This window comes from Dendropsophus ebraccatus, chromosome 8 (genome assembly GCF_027789765.1).
Source record: "Dendropsophus ebraccatus isolate aDenEbr1 chromosome 8, aDenEbr1.pat, whole genome shotgun sequence".
Lineage (NCBI taxonomy): Eukaryota > Metazoa > Chordata > Amphibia > Anura > Hylidae > Dendropsophus > Dendropsophus ebraccatus.
The window spans coordinates 39,803,635-39,830,748 of record NC_091461.1 but is presented as its reverse complement, the minus strand read 5'-3'; the positions used below and the strand labels follow the sequence as shown (position 1 = coordinate 39,830,748).

General features: G+C 43.9%; 1 protein-coding gene across 1 annotated transcript; it reads right to left on the bottom strand.

Moving 5' to 3' along the window:
* Nucleotides 1–483: 483 nt before the first annotated feature.
* Nucleotides 484–25,264, bottom strand: LOC138798537 (arsenite methyltransferase-like). Its single transcript, XM_069979048.1, has 11 exons — nt 25,188–25,264; nt 20,409–20,457; nt 19,354–19,481; nt 17,133–17,283; nt 16,131–16,267; nt 14,744–14,813; nt 11,108–11,189; nt 10,339–10,467; nt 8,869–9,011; nt 8,585–8,689; nt 484–712 (listed from the first exon to the last, which is right to left on the bottom strand). Exons 1-11 carry the CDS (start codon nt 25,199–25,201, stop codon nt 626–628), a joined length of 1,095 nt encoding a protein of 364 aa, XP_069835149.1. The 5' UTR covers nt 25,202–25,264; the 3' UTR covers nt 484–625.
* Between the last annotated feature and the right edge of the window lie 1,850 nt (nt 25,265–27,114).

Here is a 27,114-nt window from a genome sequence, read left to right as displayed (position 1 = left end):
GTCTGCGGGGGGTGCGGGTGAGTGCCAGGGGAGCACAGTAAGAGGGCACAGTGTGGGGGCCGCAAGTGAGCTCAAGGGAGCAGGGGGGAAATGTATTAATACAAAAATAATTTGGGGGGGAATACCCCTTTAAGCACAGACAAAAAAAACCAGTGCAACAGCAACCCACAGGTGCAAGTGCCTACCGTATATACTCCTCACAGCGTAAACACGATAAAACCTGCCCTATAGATATTGAAAAATTAAGATCTTAGCAAATTATTTAATCAGAGTTTACCACGTGTTAGTGAAGGCTATGAACCAAAACCTGTCCTCCTGTACTCTTATCATGTCTTTGCACTGAATAAATAAGCATTTCTTAACTTGCTGAGTGCAAGGATTCTTCCTATTGTTTCGCCAGAGGCAGTAAAATGGAAAATTAAAAAACAAAACAAACATTTCTTAAAAAATATTTTAACATAGCAACTTGAGTCACACAATAGGTAATTTTCTGATGGTAAATTCCCTTTAATATTGTGAATCTTAAATGCAAGGTATTTTTCTTCTTTATATTTGTTTAGATGGTTAGTCAGCCATTAATTATCTTCTGCTTTTGTTACATCTTCTTTCTTATACAAGTTTTCGCTTATGGACACCCTTTAAATTTAGTGTTGTTGCAAGAATTAGTCCCCTCAGTGCAGTCGGCAAACTGAAATGGATCACTGATAATATCCTGTAGGAAAAGCAAAGCAAAGAATATTTACTAATAATATATAAAATTTTTACCATCCCGCACTCCCCACAATTTTTTTGGCTCCTCGGCTACAGGCACAACCATAATGACCGCTTTCCCAGAGCGCAGCATTATCCTGGTGCTTTAACGCTGTTAGGTTCCTGTTGGCTCCTATGTCACATCTCTTCTGACCCCCTTGATTCTCCAGGACTTTTGAAGATTAAATTAAAACGACTCTGTACCCACAATCTGACCCCCCCCCCCCCCCCCCCCAAAACCACTTGTACCTTCGGATAGCTGCTTTTAATCCAAGATCTGTCCAGGGGACCGTTCGGCAGGTGATGCAGTTATTGTCCTAAAAAACAACTTTTAAACTTGCAGTCCGTGCCAAACCGGAGTATCTGTGCCCAAACTTTGCACCACCCCTCCGTCCCTCCTCCCCATCTTTTTCATCATTAGGAATGCCACTGGGACATTTTCTCCATGCTGAAGACTGCACAGGTGGTTAACAATCCAGCCCATGTGCCGGGCTGACACAGGTGGGGAATAGGAGGCAATCTGCCTGGAGCATTCCTAATGATGAAGAGGGTGGGGAGGAGGGACGGAGGGTTGGTGCAAGGTTAGGGCACAGATACTCCTGTTTGGCACAGGGCTGCAAGTTTAAAAGTTGTTTTTTAGGACAATAACTACATCACCTGCCGAACGGACCCCAGGACAAATCTTGGATTAAAAGCCGCTATCCAGGTACAAGTGGTCGGGGGGGGGGGGGGGTCAGATTGTGGGTCCAGAGTCGCTTTAATGTTTTCAATGCATCTGTAAGAGTGTGCTCTCATAGAGATACATAGAAAACACTAACTTCTGGCCTCTGAAGAAGCGGGAAAGCCAGAAAAGAGGTCACATGGGTTCCAGCTGGATTTTAACGGCGTCAGAGCAACAGAATAATGCAGAGCAAACCTGGTTTCACACTGCATTTTTTCGGTCCGTTTTTTTTCCATCTGTCTTATGCAAAAAAAACTGATGAAAAAACAGGGGCATTTGAGTGATTCTCTTTTGATTTTTTGATTTATTTTTCTATTGACTTCCTTTACAAAAAAAAATGGATCAAAACACATCAGTTTTTTCGTTAGCTTACACAAAAATGCATTTTAATCTTTTTTTTTTTTCTATTTTATTTCAACCCAATTCTCAGAGATCTGCCTCTTTCTCTATTGCACACACTTCTGAAATGTGATTCTAGAGTACATTCAAATATATCCCTTTATTTCCCATTCATATTACTTTAGTTTTTTATGTTAATTTCTTATATCGTATTCAGATCTTTTAATAAACTAGCCCTCGTATTACGTATTTTCATCCTGTTAAATAATCTCACGTAACATTGGTGAAGCCCATGGCTGAGAACAATGTCATCCTGTGACCTTATAAATGACTAGTATTTATTAACCTGCTACAAATTAAAGTGCAGGCTTCCACCATAGTCAGGAGGTGCCATTGTCAAAATTGTTACCACGTAATTGTTTACAATGACATTCTTCTGCTTTTACAGGTGCAAAAAAAACTAATAGATTTTCTTATCAAGGACCTGAAATGTTTAACAAACCTGGTTCAGTCGCTGGTTTAAACTAGTACTTCTACTAGTAAATAGCTGGGGGTTGTAGGTAAACTAGTGAACTTTTGACATAGCCCTGTATGTGAGACTCTACACAGGGATTGTAGTGTGTAACATCAGTCCCCTTGCTTCTGGAGTGCTTATAGACAGATATAGTACTTGCACAAGATTACAATTAAAGGGGTACTATAGCAAAAATGTTTTCATTTTAAATCAACTCGTTGCAGAAAGTTGTTTCGTTTTGTAATTTACTTCTTTAAAAAAATCTCCAGTCTTCCAGTACTTATCAGCTGCTGTATGTCCTGCAGGAAGTGGTGTATTCTTTCTAGTCTGACACAATGCTCTTCGCTGCCACCTTTTTCCATCTCAGTAACTGTCCAGATTAGTAGCAAATCCCCATAGAAAACCTTACCTGCTTTGGACAAATCCTGTCACGGACAAATGTGGCAGCAGAGGGCACTGTGTCAGACTGGAATACACCACTTTCTGCAGGACATAAAGCAGCTGATAGGTACAGGAAGACTTCACACTTTTAAGCAGAAGTAAATTACAAATATGCATTACTTTCTGATTATTTTTTTTTCTCGTTGTATCCCTTTAGCACTAATTAATTTTCTTTTTTTACAAATATCACAATTCTACGATTTTCATTAGACGCGTAGTATGGTGTTGTTAGGCATGTTGCAAATGCTACATCTGGCCTAATTTTCTTTTTATTTTTGAAGTTTCATTACAGCAATATATATAGAATTTAAAAAAAATTAATCAGCTTTTGACATAGTGCACATTTATGTGTCTCCATGGATACAGACTACAATCTGTGTGTAGTCTGATCCTGACAGCTGTGGGAGCTGCTGGTGCTTGTTGGCAGATAAATAATGTTCCCCTCTACTGGTAGTCTGTCTGGAGATTGTTTCCTGTGCCCACCCTCATTTAACCATTGTTCCCAGACCCTCCTAACAGCTTGGTCAGAGTGGCCTAGATAGCAGCCAATTCATTAAAACAACCATTCTGCAAGTCCAGTTATGCTCTTTCTCACAAAGTCTGTCACCTGGGAAAATGTCTTTGAGCGTGTCTTGGGGTAATGTCTAGCAGACATCAATCTTTCATCAAGAGGTACACTACCCAAAAGTAACCTCTTAAAGACTTTTTTTTTATAGGGCAACTGGAAAGCACTTTTAGGGTGAGATCACACGTACCATATCCTCGGCAGATTCACGCTGTGAGTTCGCAGGGAAATCCGCTGCGGATACCTTCTCATTCACTTCAATGGGATAATATACTTGGAACGGGATTGTCATAGTCATAGACAAAGTCAGCCCCCTTAACCCCCCACAGCCCGGGTACATTCATTACCGGGTCCCCGCTCTGGCTTGCTTCGGGGGCTCCTCGCATATCCCGGCACTCAGCCAATCAGTACGCTGCGGCGGGGCACTGCAAGTATGTCATCCCATTAAAGTGAATGGGTAAGACCCTGGGAGGAGATTTATCAAACCTTGTGTAAAGGAATAGTGGTGCAGTTGCCCACAGCAACCAATGAGATTCTAGCTTTCAATTTCCAGAGACGTTTTTAAAAATGAATGCTCAAATCTAATTGGTTGCTATAGGTAACTGCTCCACTATTTCTTTACACAGGACTTAATAAATCTGCTGACCTGTATCTAATCAGATCACATCTGTGTAGAGTGTAGAGAGTGCGGGGGAGAGTAAGTGCACTTACAATAAGATTTTTCTTGGTGCTAATAGCAACTAATCACTACTCAGCTTTCATTTTTTTAGAGCAAAGTAAGAAATGAAAGCTGAGCTGTATTGGTAGCAAGGTCTCCACTATATGGCACTTAAAGGAGTGGTGTCACTAAGAAAACTAGGTCTATAGTGATGCATTATATTACATGTAACATATAGTACATTTCCAAGTACTGTATTTTTTAAAATGTATTGTTTAAGAGATATACCTAGGCTGAATCCCGGATTTCCAGGCGGTCCCCGGGCACTCTCCTCCTTCCCCATGGAGCGGGAAGGCATCAGCAATCTAATGCGGAAGGTTCGGGTATGTTCGAGTTCGATCGAACCTAGGATTTTCCAAAATGTTTGATCATCTCTATTTATGATAACCTGTTGATCACAGTGACATGATCTGTCCCATTAGTACTGGCAGCTGGTTTTCACTAGACATGCAAGCCTGGGGAATTATGGGAAAGTGTCTGCATTGTGGCATGGTAACCGTAGGGTCACAGTTTGGAGAAGAAACCAGGAAGTAATCAGATGCATAGAGAAGAAAAATGGTGGGGTGACAGCTCCCCTTTAATAAAGTAAGGGTCCAAGCTGAATGCTACTGCCTGGTTAACACCTAGAGGCTGCTCTGCCATACCAAAGGGGCTGGAAGTGATAATGGACCCAGGTGCCCTCACTATTATCCAGCCCTGCTGGACAACTGGCGTCTATAGTCAGACCCTTTCTCTATATACACTGGACTTCAGCATTTTGACCTACTTGGTCTTTGTCACAGCTGTATGTGTGTAAGTGTGTCAAATGTGTCCCTGAAGTTTTTACCCCTCATTTGTGATTTTACCCATGGGGAATTGTATTAAAAGTATTGGCTTTGATGGTAATGAAGTGCTGGATTCTTTCTGCTTTAAAGTAAGTAGCTAGTACCTGGGTCTCACCTGCACCTCCCTGCTGGCATGGTGTGATCGGTTGAGCGCTCATTGTGAAACATTTCCAAGTAAACAGCATAGAAGTTCTAAGCGGTGTATGTTGGTAATCTCTCGGTAGTGTTCAGACCACGCCTATTGTAAAGGATGTTTTCTGCTTTTTAAATACTTCTGTTGACCTGTACATGATGTCCTTTAACTTTCACTAAACACTTTGGGCAGTCTGAACCAGTGTAGAGTACAGTACATAACATTACGTAATCGAAGTGTGAAAATACACACTACTAGACGACACCAGTTCGTACCTGACATTGGTCATTATCAATTTATTGATTTATGATTTCATCTCCTGCTAGAAGTAGGAGTTCAGTTTTGCTTGCAAAACTCTATTATATGTGAGATCATGCAGCCCTCAACCATCATGTTATTGACTGCATCATTGTGCATGTAAAACTGTGATACTAACAGCAAAACTGTGTGGTCATGTAACAAGTAATTTGTATACCCCATCCACAGCATGGTTGTGAAAGCTTTGTCTAAATTTAAGGGATTGTTCACCCAAATTTTTTTTCTTGGGTAGTCTTGATTGGTATGGTTGTCAATTTAGGTTGCATGGGAGTTGAGCAATGGTAAGAACATGCAGGTGTGTATACATTCACATACCACCACTTACTATAGAATAGGTAGGGTACGGAAAGTGGTTTGATGGGGATAGGGGAGGATGGATGATGTATATAAGGGATGCAAGAATAGGGGTAATAGGCTCAACCTGTACAATATAAGAGTGTGTGCACACTACGGAATTGCCGCGTATAACCCACGTCGTATTCCATCGCTTGTCCCCGCATGCGGCGGCGCGCTTTTCCGCCCCGTGCCATAGACACTATTCTGTGCACGGGCAGATTCCGCATTCCGTCAAAAGAATTGACATGTCAAAAAACACACCAGGGAGTGGAGTCTAAGGGGCCGCTGGTTTTCACCAGTGCCGGCCGCAAGGTGGGTTGGATTTGCTGCGGCAGGAGACCCCTAAGTTGTTACCCCTGGCTTGGCTTGCTAGTGGTGTTGGGCAAAGTGCAGCTGGAGACATGTAGGCAGGCAGGACCACAGCAGGACTCATGGCTAGAACCAGAACAACAGTCAAGGATGGCAGGAACCACGGAGAGTTGGGACCACATACAAAAGCATAGCATGCAGAGGCTCCAGCGGCGGGTCAGGAATTTAAAGGGAGTGCTTGGGTGCAACAACCAATTAGGAGCGTACTGCCCCTTTAAATCACCATGAGCTGGCACGCGCATGCCCTAGGAGGTTCAGAAACACCAGCACAGAGGAGACCAAACAGTTGCGCAGGCAAGTAAGGCGCCCTGTGGGGCCAAAGTAACGTCCGCACCGGGCCCCTGCACTTGGGCTACGGCGTTCACTGGGGACAGAGCCTGTGGGGTTGGAGCCCCTGGAGAACTGGACACGCTGCAGCTGTGGCAACAATATATACAGTGATAGGATAGTGCACAGTAATAGGGTAGTACACAGATAGGACAGCACACAGTGATAGGGTAGTACACAGTGATAGAATAGTACACAGTGATAGGAAAGCACACAGTGATAGGGTAGTACACAGATAGGATAGTACACGGTGATAGGGTAGTACACACATAGAATTGTACACAGTGATAGGACAGCACACAGTAATAGGGTAGTACACAGATACGATAGTACACGTTGATAGGACAGCACACAGTATTAGGGTAGTACACAGATAGGATAGTACACGGTCAGTGGCGTAGCCACCGTGGTCGCGGGGGTCGCCGCCGCGACCGGGCCCGCCACAAAGGGGGGCCCGCGGGGCCCTCAGGGCCCCGCAAGGCCCTCCCTTTCAATCACTCTTGTGACCGCAAGCATTGTTTTGCTTGCGGTCACAAGAGTCCGACTCCATCTTCCCCCGGCTGCTGCGCAGCTGCCGGGGATGTCGCGTCTTATCCCCGGCAGCGCACGCATCCCAGAGCTCCCTGCGCGCCTTGGGCCCTGACTTCCGGTTCCAGCGCGCAGGGAGCTCTGGGATGCGCGCGCTGCCGGGGATAAGACGCGACACCCCCGGCAGCCGCGCAGCAGCCGGGGACAGACCGAAGGAGTGAGGATCAACGTGGGAGCGCGTTGTCAGGTGAGTTAAGTTTTGTTTTTTATTAGCCTGTACGGGTGGGGGGAAAGAGGGGGCATCTATGAGGGTGGGGGGGGGGAAAGGGGACCATCTATAAGGGAGGAGGGGGGGGACCATCTATAAGGGAGGAGGGGGGGGACCATCTATAAGGGAGGAGGGGGGGGTGAAGGGGGCCATCTATAAGGGAGGAGGGGGGGTGAAGGGGACCATCTATAAGGGAGGGTGGGGGGAGAGGGGGCCCTCTATAAGGGAGGGTGGGGGAGAGGGGGCCATCTATAAGGGAGGGGGTAAAGGGGGCCATCTATATGGAGGGGGGAGAGGAGGCCATCTATAAGGGAGGGTGGGGGAGAGGGGGCCATCTATAAGGGAGGGTGGGGGAGAGGGGGCCATCTATAAGGAGGGCAACATGGGGGAGAGGGGCCATCTATTTGGGGGGGGGCAACATAGGGGGAGAGGGAATACACAGAGGGGGGCATATATTATTAGGGGGTCACATAGAGTCAGGCTACTCACTAAAGGAGTGTGTAAAGGGGCCAATACAGATGTGCAGTGTGTATATAGATGAGGATGGTGCCAGAGTGAGGAGACTAATATGTCTGTCTGGCAGATTCTGTGGATTCGTGGCTCGGAGAAGTTCTCATAACGGCCCAGGGCAAATGGAGAAGAAGATGAAAAGGGAAGAACTCTGATCAGAAAAGACGTCTCCTGTGAGTCACCTGATATAACTGCACAGTAATGTATATGGTGTATAGAGCCTGTGTAGAGCTGGGGCCACCTCTATATGACTGGATGAGGTGATTTAGTATACTGGATTTGGTCAGTAATAATATGGTGGCGATGGTAGTGGTTGTGGTGTGGCAGTAATGTTTCCTTCCTATATACTGGTATTACTGGTAATATAGGTCTCAGTATACAGGATTTGGTCGGTAACAGTATGGCGGTAATATGTACGGTGATAATACTTTCTCTTCCAATATGCTGGTGTTAGGGGTAATATCTGTCTTGGTGTGTGTGTGTATATATATATATATATATATATATATATATATATACACACACCAATAGCACCACTTGGTCTTGAAAGGAGGGGGGGGGGGCAAGTTGGCCTCTCGCACCAGGGCCCAGGAGACATTAGCTACGCCCCTGTACACGGTGATAGGGTAGTACACAGATAGAATAGTACATGGTGATAGGGTAGTACGCAGTGATAGGACAGCACACAGTGATCCCCATTGGGATCCCACAGGACCTAGTGCCCTAGTGTGACTGTAACTTCTTTACTCCCATAGATAACATGGAAGCATTTAATTACATATTAATTTAAACAATATTTTAGAACTAGATTTTATAAAAGGTTTTCCTGGAATACCATGGATATTTTCATAAATATAACGCCATTTAATGAAACAGTAATCTTAGATAACAAATATGTTGACTGTACACAAAACCAAACCAACCTTTATAGATCCCTTTTCCAGGGGAAGAAATGAGAAGTGCTCTGCAAATCTAGAGAATTTCAGGATTCTGTACAACTCCTCATCCACCTCCACAGCTTCCCCTTCCTTAAAAAATATAAAATATGATTCAGATATTCATTTCTAAACCGAGAGCAGAGAGCACCATACATAGTGTAGTGGCCATGCTGTGTTACTGCATCTCTGGACTACTGATCTGCCCAATACGACCATACAGAATAACCCCCCACCTTCCCCTGTTAATGATAACACTAGAAGAAGAATACCTTGAAAGCAAAATTTGCATCAAAATGTAATTCATTTTCGTAACCTGTCACTCCGCCTCTGTAAGTTACCAGGCACTTGTCATTTTTAGCATCCTTAGGGAGTTTGAACAGTCGGAATGTAGCAGAGACAAGTCTGTAGTCACCTGTAATAAATAGATAGTGAAGTTGATTTACAGAAGTGACTGTATAGAATGGTACAATAATGCTGCGATACAATGAGCTACAGTAGCTACACCTAGTGGCCAACATATGGTATTGCAGGTCAGCTGTGGATTTTGTATGGATGGTTTTCAGAGCCACAATTATGTCTTTCTGTCAATTAGCAAACGCTAAAGGCTAGGTCTTTGGCTACAACGTGGCTCACACCGCCAAAAATCACAGCGTTACACTGCAGAGATTGTACTGCATTCCAGCTATTGTAAGTGAATGGGGGTCACATTAGGCCCACTAGTGGCTGTGACTGCATCACTCACAAGAAATCTATTTCAAATTGATTCTTGCACCTGTCAGGTCTGCATTCACTTATGGATGGCAACACGACCCCATTAACTTAAAGGGGTTGTCCGGCGATAAAAAATTATTCACAGAATAACACACATTACAAAGTTATACAACTTTGTAATGTATGTTATGTCTGTGAATGGCCCCCTTCCCCGTGTCCCACCACCCCCCACCCGTGTACCCGGAAGTGTGGTGCGCTATACATTACCTGTCACGTGCCGACCACGGTCTCCGATCCTCAGCAGTGACGTCTTCTTCGGAAGGCCGGCGGATCTTCCCGAGTGCCAGCCGCCCTCTGCAGCGTCATCCGAAGCTCAGCCGCGATTGGCTGAGCATAACTGTGCTCAGCCAATCGCGGCTGAGCGGTTGATGACGCGGCCACGTCATCAGCTGCTCAGCCGCGATTGGCTGAGCACAGTTATGCTCAGCCAATCGCGGCTGAGCTTCGGATGACGCTGCAGAGGGTGGCCAGCACTCGGGAAGATCCGCCGGCCTCCCGAAGAAGACGTCACTGCTGAGGATCGGAGACCGTGGACGACACGAGATGCGGTGAGTATAATGCACCACACTTCCGGGTCTAGCGTGGGTGGGGGGAAACACGGGGAAGGGGGCCATTCACAGACATAACATACATTACAAAGTTGTATAACTTTGTAATGTGTGTTATTCTGTTAATAATTTTTTATTGCCGGACAACCCCTTTAAAGGAAAACTATCAGCAGGTTACAGGACCAGAAGTCAAATCCACACCAGATGCGTTAAGCGTAGAAGTCCTATAGTTGCACACGGTGGTGATAGCACTCGTTTGCCCCTTCCTCTGCATCGTCCGTGTAACAGGGGCTTTACTTAAGTCTGAGGGGATAGCAATTTTGGGGGCCCCATAAATATCTTTGTGGACCTCTGGTTGGAAAAGGCTGTTGAGATTTCTCTAAATCTTAAAAATAAGATATCAAATTTCCATCTACTTACCAACAACAGCTTCAAGCTCCTTGTTAAAGGTGATATACCGTGAAGTGACAAGGCGTGGGGGGCTGAACCCAATCTCCTCAGCAAACTGGAAAAGATCCTTCCAGAGCAGCGCTCCACCAATGCCTTCACCTGGATACAGGATCATTGTATTAAAATTAGCCAAGCTCCAGATATCCACATAGTAAAAAAGTTAAATAAAATATAAATAAAATAAAATGAAAATATTTAATATTTTATTTAACTTTTCCTATGTGTAGTTTAGTCTTACCACACTGCAGTAGTTCTGTAATGCAGTGTATAGCACCTGCCACTGTAGTTAGGGTTGAGGGGGGGGGGGAGTAGGGAGGAACTGCTGGAAGAAAACTACAAAACTTAGAGGCACTGCTGGCTTTCTGACTCATCACAGAGCTGAATTCACTGCTCAATACTGCCCTATAATGCCCACTTTGGATGGGTCTGTAGTGGCAGGAAAGCAGGATCTCCTGTTATTTGTATTCCCTGTATATGATACTCTCTGTATTTCTCAAGTAAACACATAATTTCCCCACAATGTCTGGAAGCTGCTTCTTCTGCTGTAAGCATAGACTTCTGCCCCAGACTATATCACCACTGACTGCTGTTGGTGCATATTGAAGCAAGTCCAACATGAATTAAAAAAAAAAACACAAGATGGTCACATTTTTGATTTTGGAAGGAAGTGGTGTCCGGGAAACAAGAGGTCATTTCCTGGGCTATCTTCTCTTAAAGGGAATTACCTTAAGCTACTTACCCCACACCATGCTGTTTTTCTTTAGTTCTTCAGAGAGTGTCTTGTTGATGTACATGTCACTGAAGAACATTTCACCCCCATTCTGGTGAAGAGAAGATGTATCAATTTAATGAATACCAAAATGATGGAATCCAGCATAGCAGCAGATTATATAGTAGACAGTCTTTAATAGGTGATATGACTATGTATCTAGATACATAGGCCATTAATATTATACTGGTAGGGATTCAAGGGAGGGCAGCCATGGATAGGTCATCAATATAGTAGTCCTGGAAAATCAATATAACCCACACCCTAATAATAAAAATGTCTGGCTATGTTCACACAACGTAAGTGTCATACTAATCACGGCCATTGTTGCCGATTTGCAACAATCGCTGTGATTAATATGACACTTACTTAGTGCTGCCCTCTATGGAATCCCGGCCGGAGTGTATACACATAGTGGGAGATTTATCAAATGTGGTGTAAAGTAAAACTGGCTCAGTTGCCCCCAGCAACCAATCAGATTCCACATTTTATATTCCAAAGAGTCTCTGAGGAATGAAAGGTGGAATCTGATTGGTTGCTAGGGGCAACTGAGCCAGTTTCACTTTACACCATGTTTGATAAATCTCCCCCTAGTATACACTCTGCCCGGGATCCCTAGTGGCACTGCAAAAAACTGACATGTCAGTTTTCTGCGGCTGCTATTCATTGAATAGCAGCCGTAGAGAACCTGTAAGTGCGCACAATGGAGCGTGCGGCTCCTGCCACACGCTCCATTGTGTGCAGTGGCGAATTGGGATGCGGGCACACACGAATGCACCCGCATCCCAATTCATCAGAAGTGAAGATCATCCGTCTGGGTCACAGAACGGCCAGTGTCTGCCAATTGAGCTGGGAGCACTGCTGGATTCATATGAGTAAAATCATTCAGAACATACCTTTGTTGCCTGTGTCTGTGTTTTTATTCATTAAAAAAAGTTTGTTTGTTTTTTATTCAGGCTGTAAATAGTATCAAGGAGGCAGGGTCTATTGTTCTCTGCTCTCTAGCACTACTATGCCCCATTGTGGGGGGAGGTGGGGTGAATAGCTCCATGCAGGAGACTATCTACTGGGGGTCTAACTGTTCAGTGAGGCCAAACTTCTATATAGATGCATGGGGGGCTTGACTACACTATTTTATCAGGGGCACAGAGGGGACTTATCTATTATATTAGGGAACAGATGGGGCCTTTCTACTATGTGAGGGCATAGAGGGGGCAGAAAGTGGGCACTGTTACAGTGTGGAGCAATACAGATGGGGACTTTGTATAGAAGTGAGGATGGTGTGCAGCATAAATGTTTGTATGGCAGATTCTTTGGAGGCAAGGCATCGCCGGGAGAAGTCTTTATGATGGCCAGGATAGATGGAGAAGAAATGGAAAATTTATCAGTGAAGATGCCCCCTGTGAGTCACTGGATGTAAATGCACTGTAATCACTTATATGTTGTTCAGAGTTTTTATACCATTGGCATCTACCTCTGTGTGGGTCAGTGTATGGTGTGTATGGGGTGGTGGGGGATACTGTTTTTTTGTATAGTGAATGTTATTTAGTATTGGTATGGTGGTAATGTTGGTGGTCATGGTGTGGTTATATGTTTCTTATGTATTGATATTATTGGTATTGACCAATGTAAATATTACCTATATGGTCAGACTGTTCCTTAGCAAATGCAAAGTTTTAATGAAGTGATAATACTAAGGGGGAATATATAATCCCCGCATCCGGTGTAAGTCGGCAAAAAGTCGCCAATTTTTGTGCAAACCAATTCGAAACACCAGTCAGCAAGGGGACGGTACTATCAGAAAGCCAGCCGCATGAGATAGGGAAGGTGAATAAAAACGTATTTTTTTAGCCAGTCAGAACCCAGTAAAAGATTCTGGTATTGGACATCTTTAATTTGTTTCAGATGGCTTTATGCCTATTCAGTGTTGTGAGAAAAATAATCACCTCTGCAATGTACAGTAGTAGGACAACATTTCTGTGAAATTCAGGTTCATTTATACAAAGTACATAAAATTAAGCGTTACATTAATTAATATATGAATTTATATATGAGTTGGAACATATTTCGATAACTCCAATCATCTATTGATTTTTTGTACAGATTTCTACAGATGTACAGCTGATGTTACAGAAATCCTGCAAAAGGAATATATATATATATATATATATATCTATTATATATATATGTATGTCTAGAATGGCGAGTTTTTGAAGTACTAATGATCATGTACTGACACCTTGTGGTCACATAGGTAACTGCTGCTGGTTAACAAATATATACTGTAGTAGTAGAATAATAATAATAATAATAATAATAATAATAATAAATTATTGTTAGTAGTAGTAGTAGTAATATTGTAATATTTATTTGTATAGCGCCAACAGATTCCACAGCGTTTTTTTGCACACAATAGAGGGGTTACATTTACATACAGACATTACAGAATTAAATAATTAAAGGGGTTATCCAGCGCTACAAAAACATGGCCACTTTTCCCCCTACTCTTGTCTCCAGTTCAGGTGTAATTTGCAATTAAGCTCCATTTACTTCAATGGAACTGAGATTCAAAACCTTACCCAAACTGGAGACAACAGTAGGGGGAAATTGGCCATGTCTTTGTAGCGCTGGATAACCCCTTTAAAATAAATAGAAATACAAAAGTGCTTTATTTGCAGATGGTCCAGCCATTGTACATGGAATTGGAAAGTGCCTATAAGTGTTGGGTGAGGCAGTCACCTGCCAGTGTCTCAGTACAGGTACAAAGTGCATGGAGTAAAAGGTGAGAGGACAGCAGAAGAGGAGACAAATCTAGGTAATCTTATAAGTGTGCCCGAAGAGATGAGTTTTTGGGGGAGTGTTTGGAATAAGGCTAATGTCTTTGGGTAAAGCATTCTAAAGAACTGGTGCAGCACAAGTGAATAGGTATATAATAGGTATATAAAAATAAATATCTACACTTCTGTAGTATCTTCTATATTTCAACTAGAATATATGTCTATTAACAATTTTCTAATTTTATTATAGAAAATGAAAATATAGGAAATAAATGACACAATAGAAGCATAAAGCAGAATCCCTTTCTATATAGAAATCACTAAATGAAGCATTTTCCTAACACACACACACACAAATAAAAATGTAACTTGACCTACCTGTTGTCACCACTAGGGGTGGCTCTCTATTCAGGTTTACAAGCCTCTTGGTGACATACCTCTGTATGTGTTCTACTCCTAGTTTTGACATAGTGATACAAAATACTGACTACAATACTGCCCTGTGAAATGACTTTAAAGGGAAAATGTTATAATAAAATGACCGATAAGTTTTTATGTTAAACATATTTTTAGTCTGGCCACTAAGCTGAGACAGATCACTTTCCAGCAGTCTCCTCCTTATCATCACAGGCAGGAGTACAGTGAAAGGTGTGTGTATAAGACACAATTCACAATAGCTGAAACCCAGTGCTTAGCACCCCCCAGTATATTGTGCCTTTGTCCATGAGGCAAGATGGCTGCCCTGTAGGTGTAATATAAAAATCATAAATCATAATCTAGGCAACATATTAACATTAAGGGTGAAAACTGTTATTTAATCCGGCGTTACCTTTAAAACTCTGTAGACTTCACTAAGCACAGCTTTTTTATCCAGACTAAGATTTATCACACAGTTAGATCTACAGGAAACAGATATCAATGAAATGTTCTGTATACTCCAAATTAAAATACCATGTAGCCAAAGAATTGTGTACCTGCAGTTACATGCCCAGTACTGTTTCTCCCTGCTTTCTCGGCATTCAAGTTACACCTCTGAATGGCAATTCTCTAAAATATTTTTATTAGTGGAATTTAGTGGAATCGATCTTTCTACATCAGGGGCATAGCTAGGATTCATGGGGTCCCATAGGTGCTGCCTGCCCTGCCTCTATGGTAGCTACGCCACTGTTCTACATACATATCAAGTTGTGCTGGCAGTACAATGTGAGGATACTGGCTGCAATATACAGCAGTCTATATTCTGTTTATGGGTTCTATAAAGAAAAACACAGGAAGTCTGATATTCCCATAGCCTTGCAGTACCGGATCACTTCAGGTTAGTGTCTAGTGATCCCTGACAGTGGCGGTCTTTGGCACCAAGCACCCCAAGCGATCGCTTGGGGCCCCCAACATCCAGGGGGGCCCCCACGCCCCACTCTTGGGCTTAGGACCGCTGAACAGGGCCGCTGCCCGTCTCGCTGCTGCCATCTGAACTGTAACTATGAGCACTCGTAATGAGCGCTCATAGTTACATGCAGCAGCACTGACAGGGCGGGAGACATTGGCCCCCTTCCTGTCAGTCACTCTTGTGGCCGCAGGAAGGGTTTTCCCTGCGGTCACAAGTGGCCGCTCTGTCCTTGTGGTGCCGGTACTCCAGTGACATCACTGGAGCATCGGCGCCAGGACAAGGGGAGTGCGGCCTCTTGTGATTGCAGGGAAAACCCTTCCTGCGGCCACAAGAGAAGAGGAGACCCAGGTGAGTATAAGTGTTTGTTTTATTGTGTACTATGGGAGGGGGAGCACACAGGGGTCTGTTTAACTGGGGAGCGCACATCGGGGGTCTATATAAATGGGGGGAACACAGAGGGGGGATATATAACAGGGGGAGCACACAGGGGGGGCTATAGACTACTGGGGCTTCACAGAGGGGTCTATATACTACTGGGGGCAGCACACAGGGGGTCTATATACTACTTGAGGCAGCAGAATGGGGTCTATATACAACTTGGGTATATACTATTGGGGGCAGCACACAAGGAGTATATATTACTGGCGGTAGCGCACAAGGGGTATATACTACTGGGGGCAACACACAGTGGTCTATTGTTTTGGAACGCGTGTCGAAGGGGGGGGGCCCAGACATAACTTTGCTTGGGGCCCCAGAAATGCCAAGACTGCCCCTGATCCCTGACAATGGCTGTTGCTGTCATTTTCTATTACGTTCTGCTTTTACTCACACCACAACATCAAAAGCCTCATCCTGTAAATTCGCTCCTTTCAGGTTTTCAATGTAACCTTTGGTAAAATCCACATTAGCTTGCTGGAATCCAAACTTCTGCATGTGATAATCTATGTATTTCCGTGAAAGCTCTAACTGCGAAATTGAGATAAAAAAAATTAAATGATTAAAGTAATAACTGAGTATCGAGTTATCAATATATATACGAGTATCAATATAACCAAAGATGTCCCATGCAAATGTCTACCTTCCAGAGTTCTAACTACAACTATATAGGTCAGAGCTGCTTTAAAGGGGTACTCCAGCAAAAATCTTTTTCTTTCAAATCAGCTGGTTTCAGAAAGTTATATAGATTTGTAATATACTTCAATTTAAAAATCTCAAGTCTTCCCATACTTATCAACTGCTGTATGTCCTGCATGAAATGTTTTCTTTTCAGTCTTATGCACTGCTCTCTGCTTCCATCTCTGTCCAACTGTCCAGAGCAGCAGAAAATCTCCATAGAAAACCTTTCCTGCTCTAGACAGTTCCTGTCTTGGACAGAGATGTCAGCAGAGAGCACTGTGTCAGACTGAAAAGAAAATTACCTGCAGGACATACAGCAGCTGATAAGTATGGGAAGACTTGAGATTTTTAAAAAGAAGTAAATAACAAATCTATATAACTTTCTGACACCAGTTTAAAGAAAAATATTTTAGCTGGATAACCTCTTTAATAGTTCTACAGACTTCTGAGCTGAAATTTTACAATCTTCTACACTTACTTAGAACATCCCTTTAACTAGATAACGCTATTGGTTAAAAAACCAATATCAGTATAACAGCAAAGGTCTTTGCTTTTCCACTATTATATTACATAATATAATTTTCCCGCCTCCTAACACCCCACTGTGGTACCCCATCTTTCTACACCTTTATTCACCTTTCCCTGAATTACCATGGACACAACATTATCAAACCCATGTATATTTTCTGTATTGTGACCAGTATGAACCTAGTACCTGCTCATCAGTCATGTCTATGCCAGTGACATGTCCTTTGGGTCCAACCAGTTTGCTCAGAATGTAACAATCCCTTCCGCTCCCACTGCCCAGGTCCAGAATCCTGCAGTTCTCCAGACATTGTGGAACTGTGAGCCCACAGCCATAATATCTACAGGAGACAACATAATAAAAAGGACGATTGTGAAGCAAAAAACCACATGGTACCCTACTACTACAATAGTAATCTACCAGCTATAATTCTGGGTGGTTATTATCCTAAGCCAACTATTATTCCTAGTTGCCAACATTTGATTCAGTTTTTTTTTTGGTCATGGACATTTAGGCTTTGACAATGAGGAGAGTGGCTTATTGCGGGGGCGTGCCCTGTTTTGTTTTTTACAAAATTTTCCTACAGTCCTTATTGTAAGAGCTTTACAGCTAAGACAATAGAGAGAGGGGGGGGGGATGCTTATGCAGTGTCCCAGAACAGCCCTTCTCATGCTCGCACTTGTATTATAACCAGTTCTGTTCTGGAAAGCTATGGTCCACTGCAAACTGTGTGTATTGTGTTACCCTTCTCAGTATTCACATCTGCTATTCCATTCATGTATTGTATGTATATTCAGGTATCAGTGCCTAATGGTATTATGTCGCCCCCCAGTGTTCAAGTATGGTACTTCTCATGTATATTTCTCTGTGTATGCCTAATGGTGTGATGATGCAATGGCTGGATGTCACGTGACTGTGCCCTGCTTCCATGGTAACACCAATGGTCATCGAGCTTTGGCTGGGGTTACCATGTGACTTCCTGTTCTACCTCAGTCTTGTCCTCCACCTTCAGAAGACAAGTTCTGTGTCTATTCCCTACCACAGAGGGGATAGGGTGTGTTTGTCCTCTCTCCCTGCTAAAAGAGAGGCCTGCGTGTGCTCTGCTGCTCCAGTCCACTGGCTGTGTTCCTGTCTGAAGTCTCAAGATTCTCATCTTTGTGTCGATTCTTCAGTCGTTCCTCTCATCATCTTCTCTAATCATCAACAGCAAGTATTTCATTCAAGTCTCATTCCACCCAGCATCTCATCTTCAGTTTCACTACTACTTCCATCATTCACCACGCTACTCTCACAGCCTATTGCAGCATCACCCATTACTCTGCTTTGTCCAAAATTGCCTTATTCCCGGTTGCATCCGGAGAGACTGTTACTACTAGTTACCACCGTTACAATAAATATACAACTACCGTTGTTTCTGAACCTTGGCATTGGTGTGATAATTGGTGCCCTGACTAAGGACAACGAAGAATCGCATGCCCAGTATTCCCGCATGGTCAGGAGCCGGTTTCCAGCTGTATCACCTTCGTGCCTACACCATGACAACCCTATACCCTACAGCTGCCCCAGTTCCTGCCTGTTAGCACCATCTACACTGCGGAGTGGCCCCTAGGGGCCAGGGCATCGCATTTGGCATCACGAACAGGATAAAAACTGCGTTGTGCCCGCTCCAACTATCCCCCAGGGGCGCACTACAACTCCCAGAAAGCGTGCTGCTGCTAACGTGGACAGTTTGCTGCATTATCATGGGTGTAATTGAAGTGCCTTGGGCCCTAGGCTGTACACAAGATGGCCGCTGTCTTTGTCAATTTCTAACTGCGCCATACCCCAGACAGGAGGGGGTTAACCGCTATGCTGCCAAAGCGCAGGAATCGGCTGGCGCCATAGACTTTGCTGCCGTGTCTCCTGATTGGCCACCTGTGCTGGATGACGTCACTGTTGCCGGGCAGACTGCTGGGCCGGAACTTCAGCCTCTGCGCTCCGCCTCCTCCCAGGTCCTCAAGCATAAATCAGACACCAGTATCAGACTCCCGGCATAAAACAGATACCAGTATCAGACTCCCAGCATAATTCAGACATCAGTATCAGTATTTACGCTATTCATTGTGTAGGAAAAATACACTGTATGTGTATTTTACAAAACTTTTTTTTATTTACACTTTTTAATGAGCAGTCATTATGGCATTGATCAGTGATATAGGCGCCATGCTAGTATAGAGTGCCTGACTCCACTGGACAGATTTCATACAGCTGCCCACAACCTTGGATTTAATTTTTGAATTTTACCATCTGAATTTCTTTTTGTCTTACTTTCCTTTATATGTTTTCTATCTTTAAAAAAAATAGTTATTGTTACTATTTTTGCTTTATAATATGTATTGACTTTCTTAAACAAAATCAGCTTATTCTGTACCTTGATGTAATATCTTCATGAATTTCACTCAGGGCATCCTTTATATGTTCTGGTAATGGTTTTGCAGGGGCAGCACAAGCTGAAGTTTTTAAATCTTTTGTGTTACTCAGCTGTTTCCCATAATAATGCTGAAAAAGGAAAAAATATAAAATGTTATATAGAAATATATCTAGAGGATGAGTGATTTAAGTAACGAACGCTATTAAAGTCATTGGGAGACTTTTTTCAAGGGCCTCCGATTGGGCAGAGGGGAGGGTGTTTGGTGTACCTGAAAACCTCAGAAAGTGATGGAAACACAGATATGAAACTGGCTCAGCAGGGGGAGCATGCATGGATGCATTAAATACTCCCAGTTCGCTGTACTAAAAGGACTTTTGGATGAGAGAGGGCAATATTGACAAACTATTAGTGCCAGGTCAGGGGCCGCAAAGCTACTCTGATAATACTACTCCTACAACACCTCCTGGTATTACTCCTACAACACCTCCTGGTATTACTCCTACAACACCTCCTGGTATTACTCCTACAACACCTCCTGGTATTACTCCTACAACACCTCCTGGTATTACTCCTACAACACCTCCTGGTATTACTCCTACAACACCTCCTGGTATTACTCCTACAACACCTCCTGGTATTATTCCTACAACAACTGGTTATACTTCTGAACACCTCCTGGTATTACTCCTGCAACACCTCCTGGTTCTACCCCTGAACACTTCCTGGTATTACTCTTACAACACTTCCTGGCATTATTCCTACAAGCCTGCCTCCTGTTTATACCTCTGAGGACCTCCTGGCATTACTCCTGCAACACCTCCTGGCAGTACCTTTATAATACCTCCTAACATTACTCCTACAACATCACCTCTGGTATTACTCCTGCAACACCTGCATGAAATCCGCTGCAATTCCGTTATGTGTGAACCACCCTGCGCAGGTGCATTTCTAGCAATGCTCCTGGCTGATAATTGGCCCATGTTACAGGCCCTTTAGAGGTTGTAGTAGTCTACACTGCAATCACACCTGATACTTTGCGGGTGTCTTTACACTACCTTTATGGCATCATGGGTTTGGTTGAAGCCACAATTCAACTCTGTCGGGCTAGACAAAAGAAATAAAAAAAAGGCGTTTGTCATTACTTTATCACTTTATATCACATTTTCTGACATGTATATACAACCCAAGAGTCTGCACACGCTCTGGCCACACTTCAACACTGGTGGTGCTCAAATTAAACCACTCAAACATTCCTTTTAGTATGTTGCTGCCCATGGTTAGACTAACAATTCTTTTCATACTTGTTATTATCTATTCAGTCTCCTTCCCCCAGTTCTCAGTGTGTAAGCCTTTCTCTCTGTCTCCCCCTCCTCCCCCCCCCCTCCCCCCTTCTGAGACAGTTGATGTAAACAAGTCCCTGACTGGCTTCATTTGCAACTTTGTAGCTTCTTTGTAATGCTAGGAGGATTAATCACAGTGAATTCATTAGCAACTAGCCCCTAGAATAACCCTCCCAGCATTAGGGCCCTATTCCACAGTAACGATAATCGGCCGAATCGGCCCCATTTGGCCCGATTCGGCCGATTATCACATTGTGTCATCGGCTGATCATTCATTTAGGGCCAGACCTAAAATCATCGTTCCCCCACCGCGCATCGCTACGGTTGAGTAGCAGTGCACGGCAGGCGACCGGCGATTTGAGAAGAAGCAGCAGCATACATTACCTGTCCAGGCTTCTTCTCTGTGCTGTCTTCGTCCCCGGGTCCCGCGCGCTCTAGCTTCGGAATGGCCTGTCAGCTGATGGAGCGCTCAGCCAATCACAGGCAGGGACCGCCACGGCCTGTGATTGGCTGAGTGGCCTATCAGCTGACAGGCCATTCTGAAGCTAGAGCACGCGGGATCTGGGGACGAAGACAGAGCGGAGGAGAAGACCTGACAGGTAATGTATGCTGCAAGGACATCGGTAACGATGTCCCTGCAGCCCTCGCTCAATGATCATCGGGCCGTGGAATAGGCCCAGTAAACGAGCGGCGATCTAGCAGATCGCCGCTCGTTTACATCGTTGATCGGGCCCTCCTCGGCCCGTAGAATAGGACCCTTAGAAAGAAGTTACAGAGTTGTAGATAAAGCCAGTCAGGAACTTGTTTACATCAGCTGTCTCAGAAGGGAGGGAGAAGGAGGGCGAGACAGAGAAAAAGGCTTACACACAGATTTTTGTGTTTTCAGCAGAAAGCATCAGCTCAGAACCGGGGAAAGGAGACTGAATAGATAATAACAATTAAGGAATAAATTGTCAGGCTGGGTTTATACTTATCCGGCCATCTGGCGGGGTTTCCCTCCTGTGCAGTCGAAAAACGCTGGAGGGAAATGCATCTTTGAAAGGAAACCTTGATTTCAATGGGACAATTTAAAGCCACCGGATCGCCGTATGTCAGAAAGCTGCTTGCTACTTTCTGCCATGCGCCCTTGAAGTTTAATGTAAGAAAGGATAGGACATCTGATGACAAGTGATGCATTTCTGCCATCAGTTGTGGCATCAGTTGTCAAAAAAAGGACGCTGGACCGCCGGATATATATAAACCAAGCCTTAGTCTCCCCATGGGCAACAACATATCAAAAGTTATGTTTGAATGGAATACCCCTTTAACAACTAGAAGCCCACCCTTGGACTCAATCTTGATTACCCGAATCCTATATCCTATTCTCCATGTCACTTAGCTTAGGAAGGGGCCATCATTTTAGTTGGAGTTGTCTTTATCAGGGAAACTCCTCAGACAGGGTTTGGGGACAGATTAATACCCTATATCCCTCCTGCTGTTATTACAGTCTGAAAACAGGATAACCGTATGTAGTATTTCATTTTGAGATCAGATAGCAGTATGCTAAGTTTTATAGACATAAATCGCCTCCATTGCCCATGGCTTTATTCCTAATAAACAGTGCGGTGTATGGCTGTTAAACACCTTGCAACTTGGTCCTCACTACAAGTTATTGGGACTGTAAGACCTTCTTAATGATGTGCCCCTTCATGCTTATCAGGTTGATTCCAGAAATTTGTGTAACTACACAATTTATTTGAACCTGTCTACCATTATGTACGAGCTGGCTTATACTTTCTATATAACATTTTGTACAATGTTGTTATGTACGGTATTATGCAACATAGACTATGTAATGAAGACTTCTCTGGTCACTTCTCATTTTACTACTATTGTCAGTTCTGTATAACAATGAGATGATCTACTGTTTCATGTGCGTTACCAGAATCATGAAATTTGCCCAGAAATTTGAGTGATATTTTATTATTAACTTTCCCTTATTCTATACTTTTACATAGATAGAACACAGCAAGTCAGAGACAGGTGCAAAGGGAGTAAGAGATGTGTATGTGTGTTTTATATACATATATTTGCGTGCATCTTTACAGCCCTGACTGTGACTGATCCCCCTAAGGCTGTTTGTTCCATTGTTCTACTCCAGTGCTCCATATTTTGAGGATTTCCCATACAAGGAACACCTGTGATAATACGTGATGCATAATTATATCACCTGTGAAATACTCAAATTGTATCACCAAGGAAATACTCAAAACATGACCTGTTAATGGCCATGAGGACTGGAATTAAGAAGCACTGTTCACCTCAATCGTTAAAGCAGAACAATACAAAAAAAACTGTTGCCAGCTCATCCATTACTAGACACCAACAGCACCCAAGAGACCCCACTGACTTTAAAGGGGTTATCCAGTGCTACAAAAACATGGCCACTTTTTCCCCTCTCTCGTCTCCAGTTTGGGTGGGGGTTTCAAACTCAGTTCCTTTGAAGTAAATAGAGCTTAATTGCAAACTGCACCTGACCTGGAGACAAGAGAGGGGGAAAAGTGGTCATGTTTTTGTAGCGCTAGATAACCCTTTTTAATAGGGTCTGTCCCGGTGTCTGGCATTTCACAAAACAAAATGGCGTCCAAATGAACAATCGGAATTATTTGCACAACCTGACTGCATGACTGATTTGAAGGCTATGTAAATGAGACTGGGCCATCTACTATGAAGCTGGGTCAGACAGAACCAGGAGTTTCCCCTACTCCTCAGTGAGGGTATGTGCTCACTACAAAATTTGCGCAGATTACTTCCAGAGGATTCCATCACTTGCCCCCCCCCCCCCCCCCATCTGTCAGATAATCTTTCAGATACCCACAGTGGCCCTAAATTACAGTTTAAGGCTATGTTCACACTGCGTAAAAGTACGTCCGTTGTTGCCATCGGCAACAACGGCCCTACTTTGTGCGGAGGGGAACATAGCCTATTGTTCTATGGGATTCCGGTCGGAGCGTATACACATCGTATACGCTCCGGCTGGGTTCCCGTGTGGCGCTGCAAAGAACTGACATGTCAGTTTTCTGCGGCCGCAATTCAGTGAATTGCAGCCTAGGAAACCCTGTCAGTCCACACAATGAAGCGAGCGGCCTATGGGGAGTTCTGATGTGGGCATGCGCTGATGAAACCGCATCAGAACACTCCGGCTATAAAGATCATAAAGCCGTTACTGCCGGTGTAAGGAAACCACCAAAACCACCATATTAAGTGGTCCTATAAGTCAATGTGATGACAAGGTAAAAAACAAGGCCAGGTATCCATCCACATAGAGCTGTTTTGGGGTGTTGCCCCTCATCAGTGTGGAGCAGGATTCTGGCTAGGTGGGAGCAATGCCTAGTAGAGCCATAAGAGAAACAGATCGCTGACCAGCCAAACGATAACACTGTTGGCTGCTAGTGAAAACGCTCCATGCAGTGAAATCCTAGGTGCATTGCCCACTGGGAAACATGTATATGTAAAAGAAATGCCTGTGGAGCCTCACTGAAGAGTCTCTCCGGTTAAGGACCCAGATGAGGGGTGGCTCCTGTAAAGAAACCACCAAAACCACCATAATAAGTGGCCCTATAAGTCAATATAATGACAAGGGAAAAACCTGTGTTTCAAATCTGTTCAATGAGGCTCCACAGGCTCTTCTTTTGCATATTCATGTTTCCCAGGGGGCAATGCACCTAGGATTTCACTGCATTGAGCGCTTTCACTAGCAGCCAGCAGTGTTATCGTTTGGCTCGTCTCCCTGAGATCAGAGATCTGTTTCTCTTATGGCTCTACTAGGCATTGCTCCGACCTAGCCAGAATCCTGCTCCACACTGATGAGGGGCAACTCCCCAAAACAGCTGTATGTAGATGGATACTTGGCCTTGGTTTTTCCCTTATTATTACATTGACGTATAGGGCCACTTAATATGGTGGTTTTTGTGGTTTCCTTACAGAAGCCACCCTTTGGCTGGGTCCTTCCCGGAGGGATATCTGGCAAGTCCTATGTTTCGAGACTCTTTGATGAGGCTCCACGAACTCTTCTTTTGCATATTCATGTTTCCCCGGGGGCAATGCACCTAGGATGTCACTGCATTGAGCGTTTCAATAGCAGCCGGCAGTGTTATCATTTGGCTGATCTCCCTTAGGTCAGCGATCTGTTTCTCTTACCTGCAATGCGACATTACAAAAGTAGGATATTTTTCACTCGCTCAACAGGATCTTATCACATTATAGTCATTCTGACACATGCATTGCTCATTTAACCTTTCCCCTTAAGTGTACCTAGCAACCGACTATAAATTGACCTTTAAACTCTGAACCGCTAGAAGCCTGATGTCTATACGTGTGTTACACCTGATCAAGGGAGCCCAGCTCCATCTGACCACTCACCCTTGGGTACTTCTCTAATGCCCAAATGTTCTGCCTCTAGCTGGACAACACTCTGGACTTTAGGAAAATTAGAATGGAGCAAAGATCTCTTACCTGCAATTCGACATTTCAAACAGTTCAGGGAGTGTAGCAGCCGCTCGGTTCAGCAGGTCCTATATGTTACTTCTCACCCTCACAACATGCAATAAAGAAAGGCAGGATATTTTTAACTCCACTCAGCAGAATCTTTCCGCAGTGAAAACCAAACAAACAACTACATACTGTATGACCTATGACTATATATGACCTTTAAACTGTGAAATGTGTGGCAAACAGAGGTTACAGAGTTCTTAGAGTATAAAAACTCCATATTTCTTATAAAGAAAACTTTAATATGTTGATTTAAGGAAAAACTTTATATTGATTTGAGCATTAGTATAGGAGTTCAACGTAGAAACTAAACACCCCTTGAGAAATGCAATGACACATAGACACTTAGGGGGACATTTATTAAATCCTGTATCTATTCACCCCACAGAATCTTAGTAAATCCAGTGAACCTGGGCCTGCTGCACACACAGGTGTACATTTCTGCCATGGTTTACACAACTTATACAACACAGGGATAGTTACACCCCCTCACCAGTATATTTTCCCTGAATATTGCTTTATCATGAAACCTGTACCCATACTGTAGATACATTAGCCCTACCCCCAAATGATTTCTATGGCTCCCCATTGCTGTATCATATCATAATAATGTCCTCACTAATAATGAGCCAACTGTACCCCTACTCACTAATAATACCACAAATGTGCCCCCACACATTAATAATGCAGAAGCAGTATACCCATGTGGTGTCCCACCATGGGTGTTCTCTTCTCACACACACCTGCCACAAAAGTTTCTTACTCCAGATTGAGTGGTGATGTAGTGCACTTTAGAGTTTCGCCACTAGATGTCAGTGTTATATGAATGCTTTTATGTATTGCACAGCTGAAGTTAGGAATGGGTTACTGTTTTATATGTACCATATGTTTTGCTGATCTATAGCAGATGCTCTTTGCCTCAAGCCTATCTCTTCTTCTCACACATTCCTTTCCACCACTCACAGGGTACCTTACTTAGCCCCTGTTGGAAGTTACTTGGTGGGAGGAGGTGTAGCGTCAGTTTTTACCCAGATTTTCGTGGGAGGACACACAGTGCAGATGTCCCTGCTGTAGCCAAGCCAGGGCTTTTCAGTACTTATACTATATCTACTATACATTGTAAAACACTACTAAAGGGAGAAGAGTTTGGGAACAACCTAGCCCACACCATAAACCAGTCCAAAAAGTGCAGGGCAGTATCCTGGAACTAGCCTGGATAGGACAAAGCTACCAGAGGGTCTATGTATCCTTCCTTGCAGTGCAGGTAACTGGGATGCCCCAGGAACTTAGCTTCACCCAGGTAACCGAGGCTGGGGCTTGTATCACCCTAGGAGGATGAGTTACTCGACACTGCAGGGCAGAAGGTGGTCTAAAGGTAGACTAAAGTCTATACGCTACTCTACCCTACCTCAACTCTTCTAGCACCACTACAACCACCTCTACTCTACTTATTCAAGCATCTCCTCAAGCACAACCAAGCGAAGCACTAAAGGCTGCGTAAAGATTTATCTATTCGCTGCAAAAGTGTTTTGTACTACTGAGAGACTGTACAGTAAAACTACTATATTTTTACCACACTGGGATTCAGTCATCCTTTTTCTCCGCACCAGCACCTATACATACGCACACCTTGGGTTATTTTTCCCCTTTTTGTGGGTGGCGGTACCGATAGTCCGGGTGGGTTAATTGCCACTCAGGACTACTATGACAAGAGCCCAAGGGACCCATCACAGCCCCGCAGGTCACCGACCATTTGGGGAACAGTACAGCCACACTAAAGCAGGTACCAACATCATACCTGTGTGCTGGACTAGCACTGGTGTCAGGACAATACCATCTCTGGCTGAGCTCTACAACACCACTGATGGTGCAAGGAGGAATCTATTCTTTG

What these genes read in the sequence shown, in the direction of transcription:
- LOC138798537 (XM_069979048.1), bottom strand. An exon ending in CATGAAGATATTACATCAAG is followed by an intron (nt 17,284 to 19,353) that starts GTACAGAATAAG and finishes TGTCTCCTGTAG; the next exon opens with ATATTATGGCTGTGGGCTCA. An exon ending in ATGCAAATTTTGCTTTCAAG is followed by an intron (nt 8,690 to 8,868) that starts GTATTCTTCTTC and finishes ATATTTTTTAAG; the next exon opens with GAAGGGGAAGCTGTGGAGGT.